This window comes from Zalophus californianus, chromosome 16 (assembly GCF_009762305.2).
Source record: "Zalophus californianus isolate mZalCal1 chromosome 16, mZalCal1.pri.v2, whole genome shotgun sequence".
In the NCBI taxonomy this organism is placed as follows: domain Eukaryota; kingdom Metazoa; phylum Chordata; class Mammalia; order Carnivora; family Otariidae; genus Zalophus; species Zalophus californianus.
This window is the reverse complement of record NC_045610.1, coordinates 5,494,554-5,517,552: the sequence shown is the minus strand read 5'-3', so window position 1 is coordinate 5,517,552 and position 22,999 is coordinate 5,494,554. Positions and strand designations below refer to the sequence as shown.

The 22,999-nt window shown below is 47.9% G+C and overlaps 1 protein-coding gene across 4 annotated transcripts in view; it reads right to left on the bottom strand.

Moving 5' to 3' along the window:
* Nucleotides 1–22,999, bottom strand: part of SHISA6 (shisa family member 6) — a 302,335-nt gene that overhangs the window by 266,478 nt on the left and 12,858 nt on the right. For all 4 annotated transcript variants that reach the window (XM_027624594.2, XM_027624595.2, XM_027624596.2 and 1 more), the window contains exon 2: nt 13,830–13,990. In XM_027624594.2, the coding sequence (XP_027480395.2) occupies nt 13,830–13,990 (161 nt within the window). The remainder of the gene's footprint in view (nt 1–13,829; nt 13,991–22,999) is intronic.

The following is a 22,999-nucleotide window of genomic DNA, read 5'->3' as shown; positions in this document are numbered from 1 at the left end:
TTTCCCACCCTTGATGATTCTGGAAGACGGGCTGCACTAGTTTGAACAGCACACTGCCCACCCTTTCCAGCCTGTGGAACTCTTAGGCATCCTGCAACACCGACTCAAGCATGCCAGCCTCTGTGGGATCCTGGGTTTCCCGCTCCCCTCTCTACACCCACACCCTGTTGTCCTTGTAAGGATGGTGCCATGCTTGTCAACTGTGGGGACTGACAGGGCTCCATTCGTGGACCCCCAGGACCCAGCACAACATTGGGGATGTGATAAGCTCCATGTAAACTATTTGGGAAGACCAGGGAACAGAGAGCAGTGGCAGGGAATGGCCAGAGAGGTCCTCGGAAGGAAAAGGCAGGCCCATGGTGGGCTGAGTTAGTGCCTGTTTTAACGGAACTGCTGAGACCCAGTCACTGCTGAAGATCCACGAGGTGAGAGATGGATCAATGCAACCAGGGGAACCATGAAAAGGAGCGGGGACAGAGGAAAGCCTAGCAGTTACTGGGGAGAAGGAGAAAAGAAGGGGCAGAGGAACACGGAGAAGGTATGGCTGGTGACAGCGAGGACAGTCACTGGAATGATTGAAATGGGGAGCAAGAAGGCGGAGGAGTAGGAGACCTGGATTTCGTCTGGTCTCAGGAATTCAGCTGAATAGGGATCAAACCATTCTGAACACCTACGAACTCAACAGGAGATCGAAGAAGAGAATAGCAACAACTCTCTGAACAGAGAAGCGACCACTTTCTGGAAGGTAGGACGTGCGGAGAAGTGAGTCCGAGGCGATATTCGGGAGGATAGACGGCAGGGGAGGGGCCTCCGTCGGCTGCTTCTGGCAAGTGCTAGAGCCGCGGAGCACAAAATCGGAACTTTTAGAAGTTGGCTCCGCGGAGGGACCTCGCTCCAGTGGCTAAGCGGGGGGTGGGACCCTCGCGGGACAGTGTGGTCTCAGGACCCTCGGGGTCACAGGAAGACCGGGGGTGCCTGAGTGCGGCAGAGCTCCCAGGGATCGGAGCAGGGAAGCCGGCTGCAGAGACGGAGCCGAGGCGCGGGCTCTCAACTCGGGGTGGCCATAAACTGTGATCCGCGGCCCAGTCGGGCCACTGCTCCTCCAGCAGGGACCCAACAAGCAGCAGATCCGGGGAGACTCCCCTTCCTCCCCCAGGAGGAGCGGCGCGGGAGCGCACCGCGGGGATCTGCTGGGTTTGGAGACTCCACACGGGGTCGGGGGCCAGAGATAGAAACGCTCGGTCACAGGCCGGGTGAGCACGGAGTGCGGCCGGAGACCGGGGACACGGGAGTGACTGCTTTTCTCTGGGGGCGCACTGAGGAGCGGGGCCCCGAGTTCTCAGCTCCTCCGAGTGAAGACTGGGAGGCCACCATTTCTGCCCTGGTCCTCCAAAGCTGTACCGAGAGCTTGCAGGGAACAAAAGCTCCTGAGAGCAAACCCGAGCAGCTTGCTTAGCCCGGACGACAAGGGCGGGGCAATTCCGCCTCCGCAAAGACATTTGGGAACCACAGCAACAGGCCCCTCCCCCAGAAGATCAGCACGAACAGCCAGCAAGCCAAGACCAAGTTTACCGATCAAGGAGAACAGGAGAACTCCAGCGCTAGGGGAATACTGCACATAGAATTCATGGCTTTTTAACATGATTCATTAGTTTTCCAAAGTTAATTTTTTTACCTTTTTTTTTGAAATTTTTTTCCCTTTTTCAACCAACATCTTATCAATCCCTTTTAAAAAAAACATTTTTTATTTTTCATTTTTAGAGTCATATTTTTATCCCTTCATAGTAGTTACCCTTATTTTTGGCATATATATATATATATGTTGTTCTCTCTTTAAAATTTTTAGATACACTTTCTTCTAACAGATCAAAATATACCCTAAATCACTAGTGTATGCCTTTGTTCTATTCTCCTGCCTGATCACATTCTCTCCCTTTTTTTTCTTTTTAAATCTTCTTCTTTCTTTTAAAAAACAACTTCTTATCAATTCCTTTTATAAAATCTTTTATAATTTTCATCTTTACATTCATCTGCCATCCCTTCATTGTATCAACCCTTATTTTGTACATATATAAGTATTTCTTCCTTTAAATTTTAGCAGGCACTTTCTTCTAACACACCAAAATATGCCCAAAAGCTACTGTGTGAAACTGATCTATGCACTAGCCTGATCATATTTGATCATATTCTGGTTTTTTTTTTTGTTTTCTGTTTTTCTTTGTTTTTATCTTTTTCTTTTTCCTTTTTTTTTTCACTTCTTTCTTTCCCTTTCTTGTCCCCTGGTTTCAGGTCTTTTCTGATTTGTATAGAGTATATTTGCTGGAGACGTTGTTAACCTGTTAGCATTCTGTTCTCTCAATCATCTGTTCTCCTCTGGACAAAATGACAAGATGAAAAAAATCACCTCAGCAAAAAGAACAAGAGGTAGTGCCGTCTGCCAGGGACCTACTCAATTCTGACATTAGTACGATGTCGGACCTAGAGTTCAGAATCATGACTTTAAAGATACTAGCTGGGCTTGAAAAAAGTGTGGAAGTTATTAGAGAAACCCTTTCTGGAGAAATAAAAGAACTAAAACCTAACCAAGTCGAAATCAAAAAGGCTATTAATGAGGTGCAATCAAAAATGGGGACACTAACTGCTAGGATAAATGAGGCAGAAGAGAGAATCAGCGATATAGAAGACCAAATGACAGAAAATAAAGAGGCTGAGAAAAAGAGAGAGAAACAACTACAGGATCACGAGGGCAGAATTCGAGAGATAAGCGATACGATAACAATAAAACATTAGAATAATTGGGATCCCAGAAGAAGAAGAAAGAGAGAGAGGGGCAGAAGGTATATTGGAGCAAATAATAGCAGAGAACTTCCCTAATGTGGGGAAGGAAACAGGCATCCAAATCCAGGAAGCACAGAGAACCCCTCTCAAAATCAATAAAAATAGGTCAACACCCCGACATCTAACAGTAAAACTTACAGGTCTCAGAGACAAAGAGAAAATCCTGAAAGCAGCTCGGCAGAAGAGATCTGTAACCTACAATGGTAGAAACATTAGACTGGCAACAGACCTATCCACAGAGACCTGGCAGGCCAGAAAGGATTGGCATGATATCTTCAGACCACTAAATGAGAAAAATCTGCAGCCAAGAATACTATATCCAGCTAGGCTCTCATTGAAAATAGAAGGAGAGATAAAAAGCTTCCAGGACAAACAAAAACTAAAGGAATTTGCAAACACAAAAGCAGGCCTACAAGAAATATTGAAAGAGGTCCTCTAAGCAAAGAGAGAGCCTAAAAGCAGCATAGATCAGAAAGGAACACAGACAATATACAGCAACAGTCACCTTACAGGCAATACAATGGCACTAAATTCATACCTTTCAATAGTTACCCTGAATGTAAATGGGCTAAATGCCCCAATCAAAAGACACAGGCTATCAGATTGGATTAAAAAAATAAGACCCATGGATATGCTGTCTGCAAGAGACTCATTTTAGACCCAAAGACACCCCCAGATTGAAAGTGAGGGGGTGGAAAACCATTTACCATGCTAATGGACACCAAAAGAAAGCTGGGGTGGCAATTCTTATATCAGACAAATTAGATTTTAAAACAAAGACTGTAATAAGAGATGAAGAAGGACACTATATCCTACTTAAAGGGTCTATCCAACAAGAAGATCTAACAATTGTAAATATCTATGCCCCTAACGTGGGAGCAGCCACTTTTAGGAGGCAATTAATAACAAAAGCAAAGAAACACATTGACAACAATACAGTAATAGTGGGGAACTTTAACACCCCCCTCACTGAAATGGACAGATCATCTAAGCAAAAGATCAACAAGGAAATAAAGACTTTAAATGAAACACTGGACCAAATGGACTTTATAGACATATTCAGAACATTCCATCCCAAAGCAACGGAATACACATTCTTCTCTAGTGCCCATGCAACATTCTCCAGAATTGATCACATCCTAGGTCACAAATCAGGTCTCAACCGGTACCAAAAGATTGGGATCATTCCCTGCATATTTTCAGACCACAATGCTTTGAAACTAGAACTCAATCACAAGAGGAAAGTCGGAAAGAACTCAAACACATGGAGGCTAAAGAGCATCCTACTGAAGAACGAATGGGTCAACCAGGAAATTAAAGAAGAATTAAAAAAATTCACGGAAACCAATGAAAATGAAAACACAACTGTTCAAAATCTTTGGGATACAACAAAGGCAGTCCTGAGAGGAAAGTATATAGCAATACAAGCCTTTCTCAAGAGACAAGAAAGGTCTCCAATACACAACCTACCCCTACACCTAAAGGAGCTGGAGAAAGAACAGCAAAGAAAGCCTAAACCCAGCAGGAGAAGAGAAATCATAAAGGTCAGAGCAGAAATCAATGAACTAGAAACCAAAAGAACAGTAAAACAGATCCACGAAACTAGGAGCTGGTTCTTTGAAAGATTTAACAGATTGATCAACCCCTGGCCAGACTGATCAAAAAGAAAAGAGAAATGACCCAAATCAACAAAATCATGAATGAAAGAGGAGAGATCACAACCAACAGCAAAGAAATACAAACAATTATAAGAACATATTATGAGCAACTCTATGCCAGCAAATTAGATAACCTGGAAGAAATGGGTGCATTCCTAGAGATGTATCAACTACCAAAATTGAACCAGGAAGAAATAGAAAACCTGAAAAGACCTATAACCACTAAGGAAATTGAAGCAGTCATCCAAAATCTCCCAACAAACAAAAGCCCAGGGCCAGATGGCTTCCCAGGGGAATTCTATCAGACATTTAAACAAGAATTAATACCTATTCTCCTGAAACTCTTCCAAAAAATAGAAGTGGAAGGAAAACTTCCAAACTCATTTTATGAGGCCACCATTACCTTGATCCCAGAACCAGACAAAGACCCCATCAAAAAGGAGAACAACAGACCAAAATCCTTGATGAACATGGACGCAAAAATTCTCACGAAAATACTAGCCAATAGGATTCAACAGTACATTAAAAGGATTATTCACCACGACCAAGTGGGATTTATCCCTGGGCTGCAAGGCTGGTTCAACATCCGCAAATCAATCAACGTGATACAATACATTAAGAAAAGAAAGAACAAGAATCGTATGATCCTCTCAATAGATGCAGAAAAAGCATTTGACAAAGTACAGCATCCTTTCTTGATCAAAACTCTTCAGAGTATAGGGATAGAGGGTACATACCTCAATATCATAAAAGCCATCTATGTAAAACCTACAGCAAATATCTTTCGAAAGGGGAAAAGCTGAGAGCTTTTCCCCTAAGGTCAGGAACGCGGCAGGGATGTCCACTCTCACCACTGCTATTCAACATAGTATTAGAAGTCCTAGCCACAGCAATCAGACAACAAAAAGAAATCAAAGGCATCCAAATCAACAAAGAGGAAGTCAAACTCTCACTCTTTGCAGATGATATGATACTGTATGTGGAAAACCCAAAAGACTCCACCCCAAAACTGCAAGAACTCATACAGGAATTCAGTCAAGTGGCAGGATATAAAATCAATGCACAGAAATCAGTGGCATTCCTATACACCAACAACAAGACAGAAGAGAGACAAATCAAGGAGTCGATCCCATTTACAATTGCACCCAAAACCATAAGACACCTAGGAATAAATTTAACCAAGGAGGCAAAGGATCTGTACTCAGAAAACTATAAAATACTCAGGAAAGAAATTGAAGAGGACACAAAGAAATGGAAAAACGTTCCATGCTCATGGATTGGGAGAACAAACATTGTGAAGATGTCCATTCTACCTAGAGCAATCTACACATTCAATGCAATCCCCATCAAAATACCATCCACCTTTTTCAAAGAAATGGAACAAATAATCCTAAAATTTGTATGGAACCAGAAGAGACCCCGAATAGCCAGAGGAATACTGAAAAAGAAAAGCAAAGCCGGTGGCATCACAATTCCGGACTTCCAGCTCTATTACAAAGCTGTCATCATCAAGACAGTATAGTACTGGCACAAAAACAGACACATAGATCAATGGAACAGAATCGAGGGCCCAGAAATGGACCCTCAACTCTATGGTCAACTCATCTTTCACAAAGCAGGAAAGAATGTCCAATGGAAAAAAGACAGTCTCTTCCACAAATGGTGTTGGGAAAATTGGACAGCCACATGCAGAAGAATCAAACTGGACCATTTCCTTACACCACACACAAAAATAGACTCCAAATGGTTGAAAGACCTAAACGTGAGACAGGAGTCCATCAACATCCTAAAGGAGAAGACGGGCAGCAAATTCTTCGACCTCAGCCGCAGCAACTTCTTCCTAGAAACATCGCCAAAGGCAAGGGAAGCTAGGGCAAAAATGAACTACTGGGATTTCATCAAGATAAAAAGCTTTTGCACAGCAAAAGAAACAGTCCACAAAACCAAAGGACAACCGACAGAATGGGAGAAAATATTTGCAAATGACATATCAGATAAAGGGCTAGTATCCAAAATCTATAAAGAACTTATCAAACTCAACACCCAAAGAACAAATAATCCAATCAAGAAATGGGCAGAAGACATGAACAGACATTTTTCCAAAGAAGACATCCAAATGGCCAATGGACACGTGAAAACGTGCTCAAGATCGCTCGGCATCAGGGAAATGCAAATCAAAACCTCAATGAGATACCACCTCACACCCGTCAGAATGGCTAGAATTAACAAGTCAGGAAACGACAGATGTTGGCAGGGATGTGGAGAAAGGGGAACCCTCCTACACTGTTGGTGGGAACGCAAGCTGGTGCAACCACTCTGGAAAACAGTATGGAGGTTCCTCAAACCGCTGAAAATAGAGCTACCGTACGATCCAGCAATTGCATTACTGGGTATTTACCACAAAGATAAAAATGTAGGGATCCGAAGGGGTACGTGCACCCCGATGTTTATAGCAGCAATGTCCCCAATAGCCAAACTGTGGAAAGAGCCAAGATGTCCATCGACAGATGAATGGATAAAGAAGAGGTGGTATATATACACAATGGAATATTATGCAGCCATCAAAAGGAATGAGATCTTGCCATTTGTAACAACGTGGATGGAACTGGAGGGTGTTATGCTGAGTGAAATAAGTCAATCAGAGAAAGATATGTATCATATGACCTCACTGATATGAGGAATTCTTAATCTCAGGAAACAAACTGAGGGTTGCTGGAGTGGTGGGGGGTGGGAGGGATGGGGTGGCTGGGTGATAGACATTGGGGAGGGTATGTGCTATGGTGAGCGCTGTGAATTGTACAAGACTGATGAATCACGGATCTGTACTTCTGAAACAAATAATTCAATATATGTTAAGAAAAAAAAAAGAAGAAGATAGCAGGAGGGGAAGAATGAAGGGGAGTAAGTCAGAGGGGGAGATGAACCATGAGAGACGATGGACTCTGAAAAACAATCTGAGGGTTCTAGAGGGGAGGGGGTGGGGGGATGGGTTAGCCTGGTGATGGGTATTAAAGAGGGCACGTTCTGCGTGGAGCACTGGGTGTTATGCACAAACAATGAATCATGGAACTCTACATCAAAAACTAATGATGTAATGTATGGTGATTAACATAACAATAAAAAATTATTAAAAAAAAAAGAATGATTGAAATGAAGGTGGCCCCTGAGCATAAGGTCAGAGCCATGCCAGTGCCCTTGAAATACACAGACTGTTCCATTCAACGCGTCAACGGCCCTCTGCTCTAAGGAGGGTGCCTGTTACCCCACTTCACAGGTGCCGGATGCAAGCCGGGGTCCTACAGCCTGTGAGTGGGCAGGGAGGAGTCACACCCAGGTCTGCCCAGCTCCAACTCGAACACCCTGGGTCAGCCGATCTCACCGTCCCAAGAGCTCCAACATCATCTGTGGCCACCATGTCAACCCCTTCTAGAACAAGACAGTCCTATCTCCCTGGGGATGAGACAAAGAAGAATCCCACTTCCCTTGAGGGGCTGAGGTTGACCAGAAGTTTCTCAGAGTTCAGGTATATAGCCCACAGCCCCAAACCGATCCCTGTGAACGGGGACTCTGATCTGCCTTAGCTTCCAAGACCTCTGCAAAGGAGTCTTTCTTGGGTCAGTGGGCAGAAGGGTGGGGGCCCCCTGGGTCAGGGCCTCTCTGTGCCCAGCCAGGGAGGCAGGGAGGTGAAGCTTCCAGCCTCTGGCCACACTGTGCCATGGAGAGCTGGGTCAGCCCCAGACAGGAGGAGAGAGCCAGGGGTTGGGGAGGGGCGTTGGTGAAAAGCCTGGGCGCTGGTAACCAGGGCCTCCAGCTCAGCCTAACGCCAGATGACCAGACTGCCAGGCTGTCCAAGTGACCGACTCCCCACTGATGTTACACAGAAGGCCACAGAAGGGACACGCAATCTTTATGGGAGCTCTGTAGCACGCAGCTGCGTAACCAGTACCTGCGTGCTGGCTCCTACGTCCATCCTAGGAAGGAACTGTGTCATCATTCATTCATTCATTCCCTGCACAGTCACCGAGAACCCGTGATCTTCCAGGCAATGCCCCTGGTCCAGAGACACTACAGTGAAGACAAAGACAAAACCCTTGCTTTGTGGAGCTTACATTCTGATAGCGGCAAAGACAGTGAACCAACGAGCCAACAAGTACACAATGTTAGTTAGACGGCATACATGCTCAGAAGAAAGTAAGGCAGGGGACCGGTGAAGATGAGGAGTTGGGCAAGGTGGTGCCATCAGAGCATTGGATTTCGCAGCACCGAGATCTGGTGACAGAAAGTTTCCGGCCAAAAATCAAAAGAGGGAAAGACCCCAAGGCAGGCATGGACTGGACATAAGGAGGGACAGGGTCTGGATTCCAGCAAGAGACACGGAAGGTGGCAGGAACAGCGAGGGGCCCGGCTACGCGGAGCTGTGACAAAGCGCCCCTCTGTCAGCTGCCCATGCTTCATTCCCAGTCTCCACAAAGCTTAAACAGTCACGTCCCTTGGCTCCCTTCGTCTGCCATTATAACACACAGCTTTGACAAGAGGCAGGATGACTGATTGCTCATTTATACAACTCACAGTGGTGTGTGGCCGGGACATAAATATTTATTTCCTCCAGCTGAGGCCACTCTTGATAAGGGGGGAAGTTGGGTATCAAAAGTTTGGAACCCCAACACGTGGTGTCACCTGCTACTGGGAGGGACAGGTACCCCGCTGTCCCCCAGCGGCCCCCAGCCAGGCTCTTTAGGGCTGAGTCAGGCCAGGCAGATGCTAAGTCTCCATTCCTCCCCACCCTTGAAGACCAAGCAAGCCCGTCCCCTCCCCTGGCCCCCTAGGAGCCTCTGGGAACTTGCAGCTCCAGATCCTGGTGCATTTCCCGATGCCTGGCTCTACCCGACCCTCCGATCCATTCTGGTATTTCTGCTCATCCCCACTGCTGCACAGTGACCCCATCAGAGCTGCAGACCGGTCCCTCCCCCTCGGCGCACCTGTGTCTTCCAGTCCTTCTGCCCTGCCTGCCGTGGGGATGATGTGTCTCTGCAGCCTGCTAACCTTGGCCAGCCAGGCTCGAGCTGCTGGGTCTTGAGGTGCACCCACGCTCCACAGCCCTCAAGATGTTTCCCTCACTTGCCAGTCTCCCTCTCAGCTCCGGTTCCCCAAGTTTTCTGAACATGAGAACCGGCCACGTGGGAAGCTCTTGAAAAATACCAATGTCCAGGTACCACTCCTGACCAATTAATGCAGAAACTCTGAGGGTGAGAGCCAAGCATGAATAGTTTCGGCACTGTGTACACCAGTCCATTGTGCAGCCAGGGCTGAGGCTCCCTATGCTAAAAGGAGCTTCTTCCACCTGAATGCGCTTATGCATCATCTGAAGATCATGTTAAAGAGCAGATTCTGACTCAGTACTTCTGGGAAAGGGCCCAAGGTTCTGCGTTGCTAACCAATTCCCGTGGGGATGCAGTCACAGCCGGTTCATGGACCACACTGTCCATCATGCATCTCCCTTCAAAGTCGAGAAGGGACTTCTGGAAGCGTTAGCTAAAAGGCTCTTCCAGAAGGAAAGAGGAATTTTCTAACATGGGGATACGAGCTCCTATACCTAAGAAAACTTACAGGGTCCACCTGTGTAATAAAGTGTCTCCTGGAATTAAAATCAAACCCTAGGGGTGCGTGGCTGGCTCAGTTGGTAGAGCACGCGAGTCTTGATCTCTGAGTTTTAAGTTCGAGCCCCACACTGGGTGTAGAGATTACTTAAAAATGAAATATTTAAAATAAATAAAATAAAATAAAAATTTAAATAGTGTTTAACAGAGGACCCAGCGCATAGTAGGTGCTCAACAAATGGTACTTTTGCTACTCATGTTCTCTCTGCATTATGATTCTTAAGGGAGGACTTACCCCATTTCCTAATCTAACCAGGCATGTGCTTTGGGCATCCAAAAACTGGATGGAGCCCTACAAAGCCTGACAAATCACTTTCGCCCTCAGAAGATGCCCTGTGGGTGGGGGCCAAGCACAGGAAGGCCTGGGTCCAGGGGCTTTCATCTCGGACACAACCCCATGGACCCTGCCTTGTCTAAGAATACCAATGCCTTTGGTTTTCCCTCTTTTTTTTTTACTAACTTGCCATGAGCCGTGGATATACTTCTGTAGTCCGGTCACAGCTCACAGGGAGTGTGTGCTATGCGTCAGGACAAGTTGTAAGTCTTCTAGTTGGTTTAACTCATTATATCCGTAAAACAACTCAGGGAAGCAGGTACTATTAGCCTCAAGGGCAGACAAGGACACTCAGACCAAGCGGCCTGCCAAGGTCATATACGGAGGAAGTCACAGGGCCAGAAAACAGACAGGGGGTTGTACTTCAAAGCCCAGGCTTTTCCAACGCTTCTCCAACTTCCCTTGCTAAATGACTTCACTAAAATGCAGGTTCTCGGGTGCCTGTGTGGTTCAGTCGGTGAAGCGTCTGCCTTCAGCTCAGGTCATATCTCGGGGTCCTGGGATCGAGCCCTGCATCGGGCTCCCTGCTCCGCGGGGAGTCTGTTTCTCCCTCTCACTCTCCCTCTGTGCCCTTTCTCTCTCTCAAATAAATAAATAAAATCTTTTTTTAAAAACGCAGGTTCTCCTTCAGCAGGTGAGCTGGAGCCTGAGACACCGCATCTCTCACGAACCCCCTGGGAATGCTGATGCAGGCGGTCTACGGACCTCACTTTGAGGAGCAGAACGACTCCTATGATGCCTCCCGGTATTTCTGCCACCGTACCCCTCCGACCAGCGGTTCGTTGATTCGAGGGGTGACAAAAATCACAGTGAATCTCCCCTTTGGACACTTTGGGAAAGTTCTGTTGAAACTTCTGCTCCAATTGCAACATCCTGTGGCAAAGGGTATCAGCAGCTGTATGGAAAAGCCGTTGAGCCCATGAGAGGCTGTAGGCATTTGAGGGTTACAAAATTGCTTTTAAATTTAAGTGTCACCACTACTGAGAGCACTCTCTGGACCAGGGAAACCAGGCCCATCTTGAAAGACAAAGTGAAGAGTCGCAGGTGGAGAAATACAGGGTGCGATTTCTCCGAACAAGCACGGAAGTGAATCACGGAACTGTAAGTTTTCCTTCTTGGATTACCGAGAGAGGATATACACCGAGACCAGAATAAATGACACAGCTTCCTGCCCAGAAATGTATTTAAGAGCCAATTGGGACTGTCCACTTAATCAGCCTGGATTCAGCAGCTGGGAGCAAGCAGGCTGGTGAACGAGACAGAGGAAATCAGAGCACAGTGGGGTCGGGGTAAACTCCCGGGGCACATTGGACACCAGGGTGACCTGAAGTTCCAAGATTGCAGATGTGGTTCTGGGGAAGCCTGACTTCAAACCGCGAGTCTTCAGGACAACAAAAATACCCTCCTCAACCCTGATCATAACACCAAGGTTGGATTAAACAGTGATCGACGAAAACAAGGATTGGTTAGAATGGTATGGTTAGGCCATTTTCCACCACCCGGCGATCCTCAAACTTTGCTCCACAATAGAATCAGCTGGGAAGATTTCAGCACGCACCTCCCTGCCTCGTGCTCGGGCCACACTCCCGCATACATTAAATCACACTCTCTGGGTGTGGGACTCAGGTATCCCTCGTTCTGAAAGCTCCCCGGGGTGATTCCAACATGCAGCCAAGTTTGAGAACCACCGGAGAGCCTCTTAGGGTCTTTACTCATAAAATGAGGAATCCGTCTGGATCAATGGTTCTTCACCTTGTCTGAGGGTTAGAATCACCTTGGTAAGGTTTTCACAAGCAATGATGTCAGTAGCATCCCTGGAAATTCGGGTTAATGTGTAGGGCCCAGGAATCAGCATTTTCAAGAGCTCCTAGGTGATCCTGATGTGCAGCTAGATAGATGACTCCTGGTCTGGATGTTTTTGCCAAGATTCTTTCCATTGCTGACATCTTAAGCATCTATAATAGTAAGGCTAAAAGTGCATCTTAGATCTCTCGTCTTTACTTTTAAATCAGGGATTTCTAACTCTGGAAAGGTCCGCGAATCCCGTTATATTGTATTAAAAATGTTGGATGAATACACGTGTTTATGTATAGGTACATATTTTTGAAGATGAATGTCCTTCCCTTCTATCAGACCCTCAAACGGTTTCAGTAGATTACCTGAAAGGCAAGTACGTGGTTTCTGATTTAAATAAATTGAAGCAAGTTCAAGAATGAACGGAAAAGAAATTTGATCTCAGCAGCATGTTCACTACACTTTTGAATTTGGCCCATACCTCCTGGCACCAAGCGACTGACTGCGCATCCTTCCAGCAGGTAAAGTTCAGACCCCTATAGCCCCATCCTCCAAAAGGCGTTAGGGTGATGGATGTCAAGCTTTCAGATCCAAGTTGCACTTGGAAGGAGACTATCCACTCAGACCCTTTGGATTCATGTCCCCAACTGGTTTAGGATGTTAGGATTTTTGAGTCCTGACTGTTGCAACCTCTATGTCTGGGTCTGGAGCCTGGCTTTCTTCCCCCCCATGTGTCCTTGGGAAAAACTGCTGAACTTTCCTGTTCCTCTTATGAAATGGGGACAATATAAGTCCTTTTAAGATCGCTGTGAAGGACAAGTAAGGAAATACACGTAAAATGCTCAGCATATCACTTGGCGCAGAGCAAGACCCAAATAAACGGGAGTTATATCACCGTATCGCTGATGTTTTCATGACCATTAACATCTCAGTGCTCTTGCCCAAGTCGCTAAATTTCACTGAGCTTCATTTATTGATCCATATGGCAAGAAAAATACACCCTGCTTCGTTTCCTTCGTGGGGTTATCGTGATGACTGCTAGAACATGGCAACTCATCATATATTCGGGGGAATCTACAGAGCACTGGACAAGGTCACCCTATAATACAGACATAATCCCTACTCTCAGGAAGTACATTCCAATAGTTGGGACTGACTATGGCAATTTCTCATTACGTCTCTGGCGTCCTGGGCAACCTAAACCATCCCATCCAGTGGGCAAGTGGGGGACCACACTCCACCACGCCCGCCACAAGGCTCCTATCGGGTAAGAGAGTATGCCAACCACTGACTCAATCACACGTGCCCTGAATCGTCTGCTATCCTCCAGCCAGGACACCCAATGGCACCATCTCTCTGATGTCAGGCCCTCCCCAGGAGACGGTCCCCAGGCTCGTCCATACGCCCCAGCCTGCCCAGTAGAGTCTTCTCACAGCACCGTGGAGCACCACCTGCCCCACTGGAGTGAAGCATCACCAACACCTCGAACCAGCGCCCCCACCCCCACCCCAGCAAAGACGCAAGGCAAGGCGATCAGCGCTCACTTACCTGGAGTCGGCTTGGCCGTACGCACGGGGGTGTAGTGGTTCTTGGAGGACGATCTGACCGGTGTGTTCTCTTTGGGAGAGGTATTGATAGCCGAGATAGTTTCTCTTTCACAGTGTGCTATGGGGATTGGTCCCTGTTGTCTTAAGATGTCGGCCAGAGCCCTAAACAAGGAGGAGATCACACGGTGAGATTCACTGAGCAGGTGGACACAACCACAGAGGGAGCTGGCTTACTTCCGTGGGCCCTTTGATGGACAGAGCTATGGGAGGAGACGCACACACAGTATTTTGTTCTCAGGAGCCACAGCTACATCAGGTACTGGTCCCCGGGGGTGGGGGAGGATGCAGGGACTGATTATGGTTTCTGTCTTCAATGTATGTCACGTGAGCCCTTTCAAAATACTAACTACCCAAACACCCCCCTATGCTTGGCAGATGTGTGCCCAGCCAGCCAGCAGGACACCCCCGCAGAACATCTGTAGCCTCGATTCCAGCAGCAGGTTACTCATAACACGGGCACAATCGCCCCTTTGAGAAACACCCACCGGGTAGCACGTACTGGATACTGGGGACCCAGCTCTCTGCCTGGGTGGCTCAGCCGGTTAAGCGTCTGCCTTTGGCTCAGGTCATGATCCTAGGGTCCTGGGATCGAGCCCCGCATCGGGCTCCCTGCTCAGCAGGGAGTCTGCTTCTGTCCCTCCCCACAACTCGTGCTCATTCTCTCTCTCTCTCTCTCTCTCTCTCTCAAATAAATAAATAAATAAACAACAACAACAACAAAGAATGAATGAAAGGTGTGATGTAACTGCAAACACAGGACATACAAATAACAAGGTAAACACCCAACCACACGGACGGTGCAGACCGTGACTGCAGCTGGAGCTTAGAGGAGGCAACAAAATACACAAACACGGACAGGAAGAAACAAGAATGCACAGAGATGCTGCTACGGCTGGAGTGCCATGCCCCTCTGCAAGAGACCCAGCTACCCGAACTCTGAGCAACTTGTATTCACTCAACACATCCCTTCAACCACCAAATGTGCATTTACTGAGGACCCAGCGTGCACACGTCACCGCAGAGCCAGAGGTAAACAGGACACAGTTCCCACCACCTAATGGCTCACAGTTTCGGCGAAATCAGTACGTGGTTTCTAAGTTAATAAACTGAAGCAAGGTTTCAAACAGGACTCGCTCGGAGGGGGTGCTATGTGACCTGTGCGTGTGTGACCATCATTCGTGGAAAAAACAGACAGGCAGGGATAGTCGGAGGTGGCGAAGGCAAGTGTGGACAAGCTACAAACACCCCGCCACCCAGAGAAGGAAGGCCACCTTAGGGCCAGGTCCCCAGTTCTGAGTGCACCCCTGTTTTGTACAAGCTAGGCAGGGACTCTTCCGTCTACTCGGGGAGTCCCTAAGATGTGGGCAAGGTACCACGCCCCCAAGCCTCCCTGCCCCCGCCACCAGCCTGGCCCATCACCACCCCCCCCCCCCGCCGCTTCATTCACACTGGGACTCTGGCGCCCAGCATCCTGCCCCCTCACAGTCTAAAAGCGTGTCTGAGAGTGAATTATTGCCTTCCATTACGCTGCCTCTGACATGCTGAACCTTCCGAGGAGAAGAGCATCAACCTGGCAATCTTATCATTTAGTGGCATTTATATAGCAATTTCAGACGTTCCAAACGCTTTCCCCTGGCTGGCATTCTCTTCTCTCCGGCTGAAAAGGGAGGAACAGACACTGGGGTGGACCAAGCAGTGAGGGAGAACACAGGAGCTCCCGAGGTTGGCGAAGGAGGTTCAGGCAGACCCGGGGTCCGGGTCAGGGACCTGAGATTCAGGGTGTGGGAATGAGAAGCATGCACCGCCCTGAAAGGTTGAGAGATTTGGGTCCTAATCCCAAATGAGCTATTCGACTTTAGGCAGCTCTGCTAACCTCTAAAATGGAATCTGATCTTTTCTCCCCCATCAGCAAGACAAAGGGTTTAAACGAACATGACCCTTCCAATTAGATCCCTTCTAATTCCAAAATGTTATAAATATTTTCTGTATTTGTCACCACAAATCCACGCAAGCTATCTTGATTTCCTTCGTTCCTCTGGTTATCAAAGACACTTCCCTACCACGTTCCCATGGTAAGGAAACAGGGAGCTTGAAAGTTATAACAGAAATATAGGCCAATGGAATAGAACTGAGAGCCCAGAAATGAACTCATACGTCTACGGTCAATTGATTTTCAACAAGGGTGCCAAGATCACTCAACGGGGAAAGAGCAGTTTCCTCTACAAATGGTGCTGGGAAAAGTGGATAGCCACATGCAAAAGAATGAAGTTGGACCCTTCATTCACACCAGATGCAAAAATTAACTCAAAGTGGATCACGGAGCTAAATATTAGAGCTGAAACTGTAAACTCTTCGAAGAAAGTATGGAAGTCCATCTTTGTGACCTCAGGTTTCACAGCGGTTTCGTATCTATGACACCAAAATCACAAGCAAGCAAAGAAAAAAGTAGAAATCCTGGACTCTGCCAAAATTAAAAACTTGTCTGCATCCCAGGATACCATCCAGAAAATGCAACACAACCATCAGGAATGGGAGAAAATATTTGTAAATCGTGTGTCTGAGAGGCGACTTATATTCAGAATACATAAAGAACTCTCACAACTCAACAATAAAAAACAACAAACAACCCAATTTAAAAATGGACGAAGGATAGAAAAGACATTTCTCCAAAGAAGGTGCGCATGAAAAGCAGCTCAGCATCATTAGTCATCGGGGAAATGGAAATCAAAACCACGATGAGACATCCGTTTATACCTACTTGAAGAGCTACCACCAAGAAGTCGGATAATACCAAATGTTGGCAAGCCTGTGGAGAAATGGGAGTCTTCATTCACTACTGCTGGGAAGGTAAAATGGTGCAGGCCTTTTGGTAAAGAGTTGGGCAGTCCCTCAAAAGGTTAAACATACAGTCACCCTACAGACCAGCAATTCTACTCCTAGGTAGAGACCCAACAGAAATAAAAACTCATGTCTACACAACACCTGTCTATGAAGGTTCCTAGCAGCATCACCAATAATCACCAGAAGGTGGGAAGAGCCCAGATGTCCATCGACTGATGAATGGATAAACAAAATGTGGAATACTCACACAATGGGTTATTTACTCTGCCTTTTTTTTTTTTTTTTTTTTAGATTTTATTTATTTGAGAGAGAGAGCGCGCAAGCACGGACAGGGGTGAGAGGGAGAAGCAGACTCCCCACTGAGCAGGGAACCCAACGTGGGACTCGATCCCAGGATCCCGGGATCATGACCTGAGCCAAAGGCAGATGCTTCACGGACTGAGCCACCCAGGCGCTCCTTATTCAGCCTGAAAAAGCAACGACGTACTAATAGATGCCTTGAAAACATCATGCTAAGTGAAAGAAGCCAGTCGCCAAAGACCATGTGTTACGGGATTCTATTTACAGAAAATGTCCAGATTAGGCAGATCCGTAGAGACGGAAAGTAGATTTGCGGTGACTGGGGACTGGGGGAGGGGAAAGTGGGGAGTGAATGCTAATAGGTATGGGGTTTCTTCTGGGGGAGATGAACATGTTCCCAGAGGATAGCTAGACAACTCAGGGAATGCAGAGAAAGCACCAAATTGTACACTCGAAAATGTAAGGATGAATTTTATGGCAGGTGCACTACATTTCAATAAAGCTACTACTACAAAAAAAAAAGTATATATTAATTTTCTTTCTGTTTCTTGCCTCTCAAGTTTTTATAAAGACTCCTACCCCTCTGGTGACTGTGAAGGGGGATGGGGTCTTGTGGTTAAGTCCACTGCTTTGGGGAGGCCAAGACAGTCTCCAAGGGTGCTCCTCCACAGTGATGCTGCCCCCCCCAAGGGGGGATGGCAGTTGGCAACGTCCAGAGACATTTTTGGCAGTCACGCGTGGGGAGGGAAGTGCTGTTGGCTTCTGGTAAGCAGAGGCCAAGGGTGCTGCTAAACAAGCCAGCCCCCCACAACAAAGAATGATCTGGCCCAAAATGTCAACAGTGGCGATGTTAAGAAATCCTGAGCTACCTCTGTGCGGCATGAGGGAAAGCCAGTCTTTGATTAAGGCTCAATGCAGTCCGGCTCCACAGATATCCACTGAGCAGCCCGTACCAGGATCAGACACGGGGCTGGGCCGGAGATACCGAAAGGAAGGTCCCCAAGGAGTGGGCCTGTCCGTCGGGGACTTCGTTGTATCCTGAGGCCTTGGCACACTGCCTGGCCACGTTACATAAACACAGGAAGAAGTGAAGGTCAGCCATGTCCCCACCTTTGTAGGGCTTTCAGCTTCTCTCCCCCTTTGGTCCCCACTGACAGTGTCCGTGGCAATTTCCGAGGAGATTGGCCCCGGGGCTCATCAGCCAAGGAGGATGCAGCAGAGATGAGATTTTCGAACGGCGCTCCCCTCTCGAAGGATGCAGAGGCTCTTGACTCCCAGCCCCTAAGAAGCCCTGCAGGATGCGGGCTCTGAGGACTCAGGGGTGGAGGAAAGACACTTTTCTCAAGACCATCAGGCTCGGTGGAGAGCGGTGTGCTTGGGTCTGGCTTGCGACTGGAGAAGGAGTTTTACCTGGGGTACAGCTAGGCCGTCTCCCCGTGAAGAGAGTGACTTGCACTGTATCCTTTCCAGATGCCCGCTTGGCTGGGCTGAGCTGGGCAGCGCGGCCAAAGGGGAGGGATGCACTAGAGGAGGTGTTCCCGAAGAGGCAGGCTCTCTGGGGGTAGGTCCCTGCCCGGTGTGGTCCTGATAAAGAGCATGGTAGCCAGGGACACACTCCCGGTCCTCCCACCTTCTGGCAAGGGGAGAGGTGGCCCTAATTTCCAGGCGGTGTCCTCAGGAGCGGTGCCCTCTGGCAGCCCCCCTCACACCCCGTTCCCTCAGCCCCTCAGCTCGTGACCTCCCTTCCTTGTTCCCGTTCCTCTGCTCCTCTCCATCTTCCACCCCCTTCTCCCCAGGGTGCTTGATAAATATTATCCTAATTCTGAAACGTGCCATCCCAGTCTCACCTAATTAATCTGGATGTGCCCCAGGAAATGGGTTAGGGCCTGAGCTATTTTCCAACCACGGGAAAGAAAATCGGTCACTGAGGAACACGGAGGTGCGGCTTGCGGGACGGGGAGAGTGGGCAGCTACTTCCAAGTCCGAGGCGGGGGGCAGAAGGAAGGTCAGGATATGTCTAAAAAAGCATGCTTTTTGCCTGAATTGCCTGGATCATGGCCTTGGTTCGCTGCTCCCTTTGGCACACGGATTCCTTGGCTTTTGTGGATGCGTGGCGAGCAGGGGAGAGTAAATTAACTGGGCAGCAAATCGGAGCAGGGAAAACAGTTGTTTGTGAGCATTCAGGCCAGGAAACTTCAGGGGTCCTCAGGAGCCCCCGTCTGTGTCTTCACCATCTGCATCTCTGAGACACCCCCTCACTTCTGTGCCGCACTAACCAGGTTCTACATGCGCTCGCCTGCCTGATCCGCCGTGACACCCACTCAAACCCTGCGTGACCTTGGCAGGCGGTACCGCCCCGATATTTAACCAGGAACCGAGGCTTGGACGAACTCTAGGACTGGAACGTGATGGAAGAGAAATTTAAATCCGGGACGCGTGACCCGAGTCCGCATGTCCTTTTGCTCACGGGACCACTGCTTATGTTCATCTCACTGCCCCATGCTGGGTCCACTTGCGCCAGTGAGTCCTTCTGGTCTCTCCAGCTGGGTCGGCCAATTTAGCAAATGCCAGCTAACATTTAGGCACGGAGAAACGATCAGTAAAGGAGCAATTTGGATCAAGACCCCTGATTTACCTGCTTAAAAACCTTGGTTAGTAGTGTCAGCAATCCCAAGGAAATGGAAATGTGTTTGAATGTCCCAAAGTGTTGAGTTATCTGGACACCACGGACCAAGCCCAGTCAACATTTTTGATGTGCTGCCACCTGCATTCAAGAGACATGGAATCTTTCTAAAAAGGGCACGTGATTCCCCTTGACAAGAGAGAAATAAAACCTTCATACCTTTGCTTCATGACCTTGCCTGCTTGGGAAATTCAGCAGGAACTCAAAGACTTAGGCAATGGACCACTATCACTGATTGAGCAATTACTATGTGCCAGATACCAATGCTAGACTCACACATGCACCGTATCCTCTAATCCTCAAAATGACAGGATTTGGTAGATGCTATCAGTAGCCACAATTAACTGCCGAGACTATTAAGATTTTTGCAAGGTTAGCTATATTTTGCCCGAGGGCACACAACTAGGAGGTGGTAAATCCAGATTCCACCAACGGGTAGGTTAAGAGACAGAGGGCTGCCTTTACACCACCAGATTATCCATTCATCCACTCCGTCACATTTGTTTTTCCACCTAATGCATCCCTCTAATGATCTCTGAACACAAGGTTCTAGAGAGTGCTCAACTGTTAGTGGAAAAATTGGCCCAAAGAGAAGCAGCTCCCGCTCGGCTACCCGTTTCTAGCAACCTTCGTGAGTCATCAACGTCAGCCGCTTGGAACGTTTTTATGTTGTTTTGAGCAGGCTACTGTTTTGTCCCACCAAGTCCTGAGCAGAACACCAACATACTTCCTAAGACCCTTGTTCTGCACGAGGCCCCAGTGAGAAGCCACTGTCCCCGGGCTTCGTGGAGTTTCTGTCTCAGGAGTTCCGAGCCACACAAATGCCACAGATGGGGAAAAAGTAAGTTCACCTACTGTCCAGTAAGCTTTTCTCTGCCAAGGGCAAGGCAAGCTGACTCGCTTCGACCCCTAACTGTGCCCTTTCGTTTTCCGGAAGGAGTAGGAAGACATTTCTGCTGTTGGATACGTATGATAAAAGGCCAAACAGATCGACTATTCCATGAATAAGCTATTCTGGTTAATGTTCTTACTCCTGAGGACTAATGAGAACACTCTGGATCTTGAAGAATTTTCTCAACTCATTCCTGCCTAATTAAGTAGAATATACTGAATATAACTAATTTTTTTTTTTTTTTTTAAGAATGCAAGTTTCTTCCATGAGAGGGCCACCAGCCTAATCTTTAGCTCTCTTTGGAGAACACTAAGCAAATGCAGACTATGCTAGGCAAATGGAGCTATTCGTGTAAAAACTGCAGGATGAACCATGAAAGGTTGTTTTGTTTTGTTTTTTTTAATTTCTCCTCCTTAAGTAAATCTCCGATGGCTACTTTTGTATTTGTCCTAGAAGTAGAATGTGGACATTCTATTCTAGTTAAATCGAATATTCTGGTTATCTGAGTTCCAGAGAATGGAGCTTTTGCATGATGCTGGGAAGAGCTAGTGTCCTCTGTAGCCTCATCCTCGTACCTGTTTACTGGGCAGTTGGCGTGCCTTTAATTCTCCGAAATATGCACTCCGGACAATCGAAGTGAATATATTTTTAATAAACACAGAACAAGGAGAATGGCTTCATTTAGTTCTTATTCCTGGTTCTCTCACGGTCCACTCGAAAAACACAGCTGCTGGCTTTGTGTGTGCACAAGACCGCTCTCCTCATACAGAGAGGCTCCAAATGGGTGTGGAGATCTCCTTTGTTGCGGTAACAATGTTTGTGCATCTGCACCGAGCTCTTCTGGGGGTCTGAGTTGTCCCCGGGCACAATCGGAATTCATCGTGGCCAATGAACACCGCGGGACCCAGGGAGGGAAGGCTCGGCCCGCCTGCTTTGTTTTCCAGGCAAGCAGGGCACGTTGCTCCATCCCGACCGGCACCTGTCGGGGGTCTGCCGCGTGACGGCCAGCCACGAGCCAGGCGGAACGTAGACGTGCCTCCTCTGGGGCACCCCCGTCCGCCCTTCAGAGCAACCCCTTCCACACACTGTATTCCCAGCCTCATGAATCATGTGAAAATTTACCCGGGAGTGGGAAACTGGGTAGCGTCAACACCAAGCCTCGACTTTCCAGAAATATCTGGATTGTCCGAGAATGAATTAAAGACCTCGATGGGCCGAGGACGACCACGACTTTGAACTGGGGAAAACAAAAATGCTCCCCACGATCTATCAGCAGAGCCACGTGGGCAGTCGGGTGACACAGGAGTTAACAGATGTACCTGCCACTGGTTTTTTTCTTTTGTTTTCTTGGCATCAGTGCACAGACCGAAATCCACAGCTGAGGCAAAACCTCAGCCTCGTGGGGATGCTGGAGCCAGAGTTCCTGGGTTGGAATGCTGACCACTCAGTACAATGGCGATCACCAGTTAGTTACGTAAGTGCCCCATGGTTCTGTTTCCTCATTGAAAAAATAAAGCTGAAATAATAAGGCCAAAAAGAATGTCTACCTCTTAAGAGTTATTACGGAGATTAAATGAGTTAATATTCGCAGAGCACTTCGCCACTTCCTGGCAACCAGGAAGCACTATATAAATATTTGATTCATAAATAAATCCAGAGACAACCTCCTCGTGTCTGCAAACAGGCTCAGCCCACAGGACCACAGCAGAAGTATGGGTGGAAGAGGAGCATCCCAGGCGACTGACTCCATGGCACCAGATGAGCAAAACTCTGGGTGTGAACAGGGAGCCACTTGGCACGCTCTGGCCACGGGTCGTCCTGGAAGGCACCACCCACGTTCGATCTTTTCTGCTCAGGCCTCAGGACGGGCATGCCTCTGGTCACACAGCAGTCTTCCCTGAACCCTGAACCCGGCCTCCGACAGCCAAGTGCAAACAGACAGCCAATCTGTTCCTCTCTGTGAGGCCGTCACAAACTGTGCTTCTGCTAGACCGTGAGGAAGCTCCAAGATAAAGTACCACCAAAAGGCAAGGAGACTCACGTCATGAGCAAAACAAATCAGGATTCCAGCAGGGCACAAAAGAGCAAACGCATCACACTGGCCAGGGCAACGTTTGCTGCAAAGGATTCAGCTGGAGTTTTGTTTTTTCTTCATTCTTCCTACTTCCCTTTTCCTTTCTTCTTTTTCCTTCCTTCCTTCCTTCCTTTCTTCTTTAAAAAAAAAAAAAAAGCATAGGGGCGCCCGGGTGGATCAGTCATTAGGCGTCTGCCTTCGGCTCAGGTCATGATCCCACGGTCCTGGGATCCAGCCCCGCATCGGGCTCCCTGCTCCGCGGGGAGCCTGCTTCTCCCTCTCCCACTCCCCCTGCTTGTGTTCCCTCTCTCGCTGTGTCTC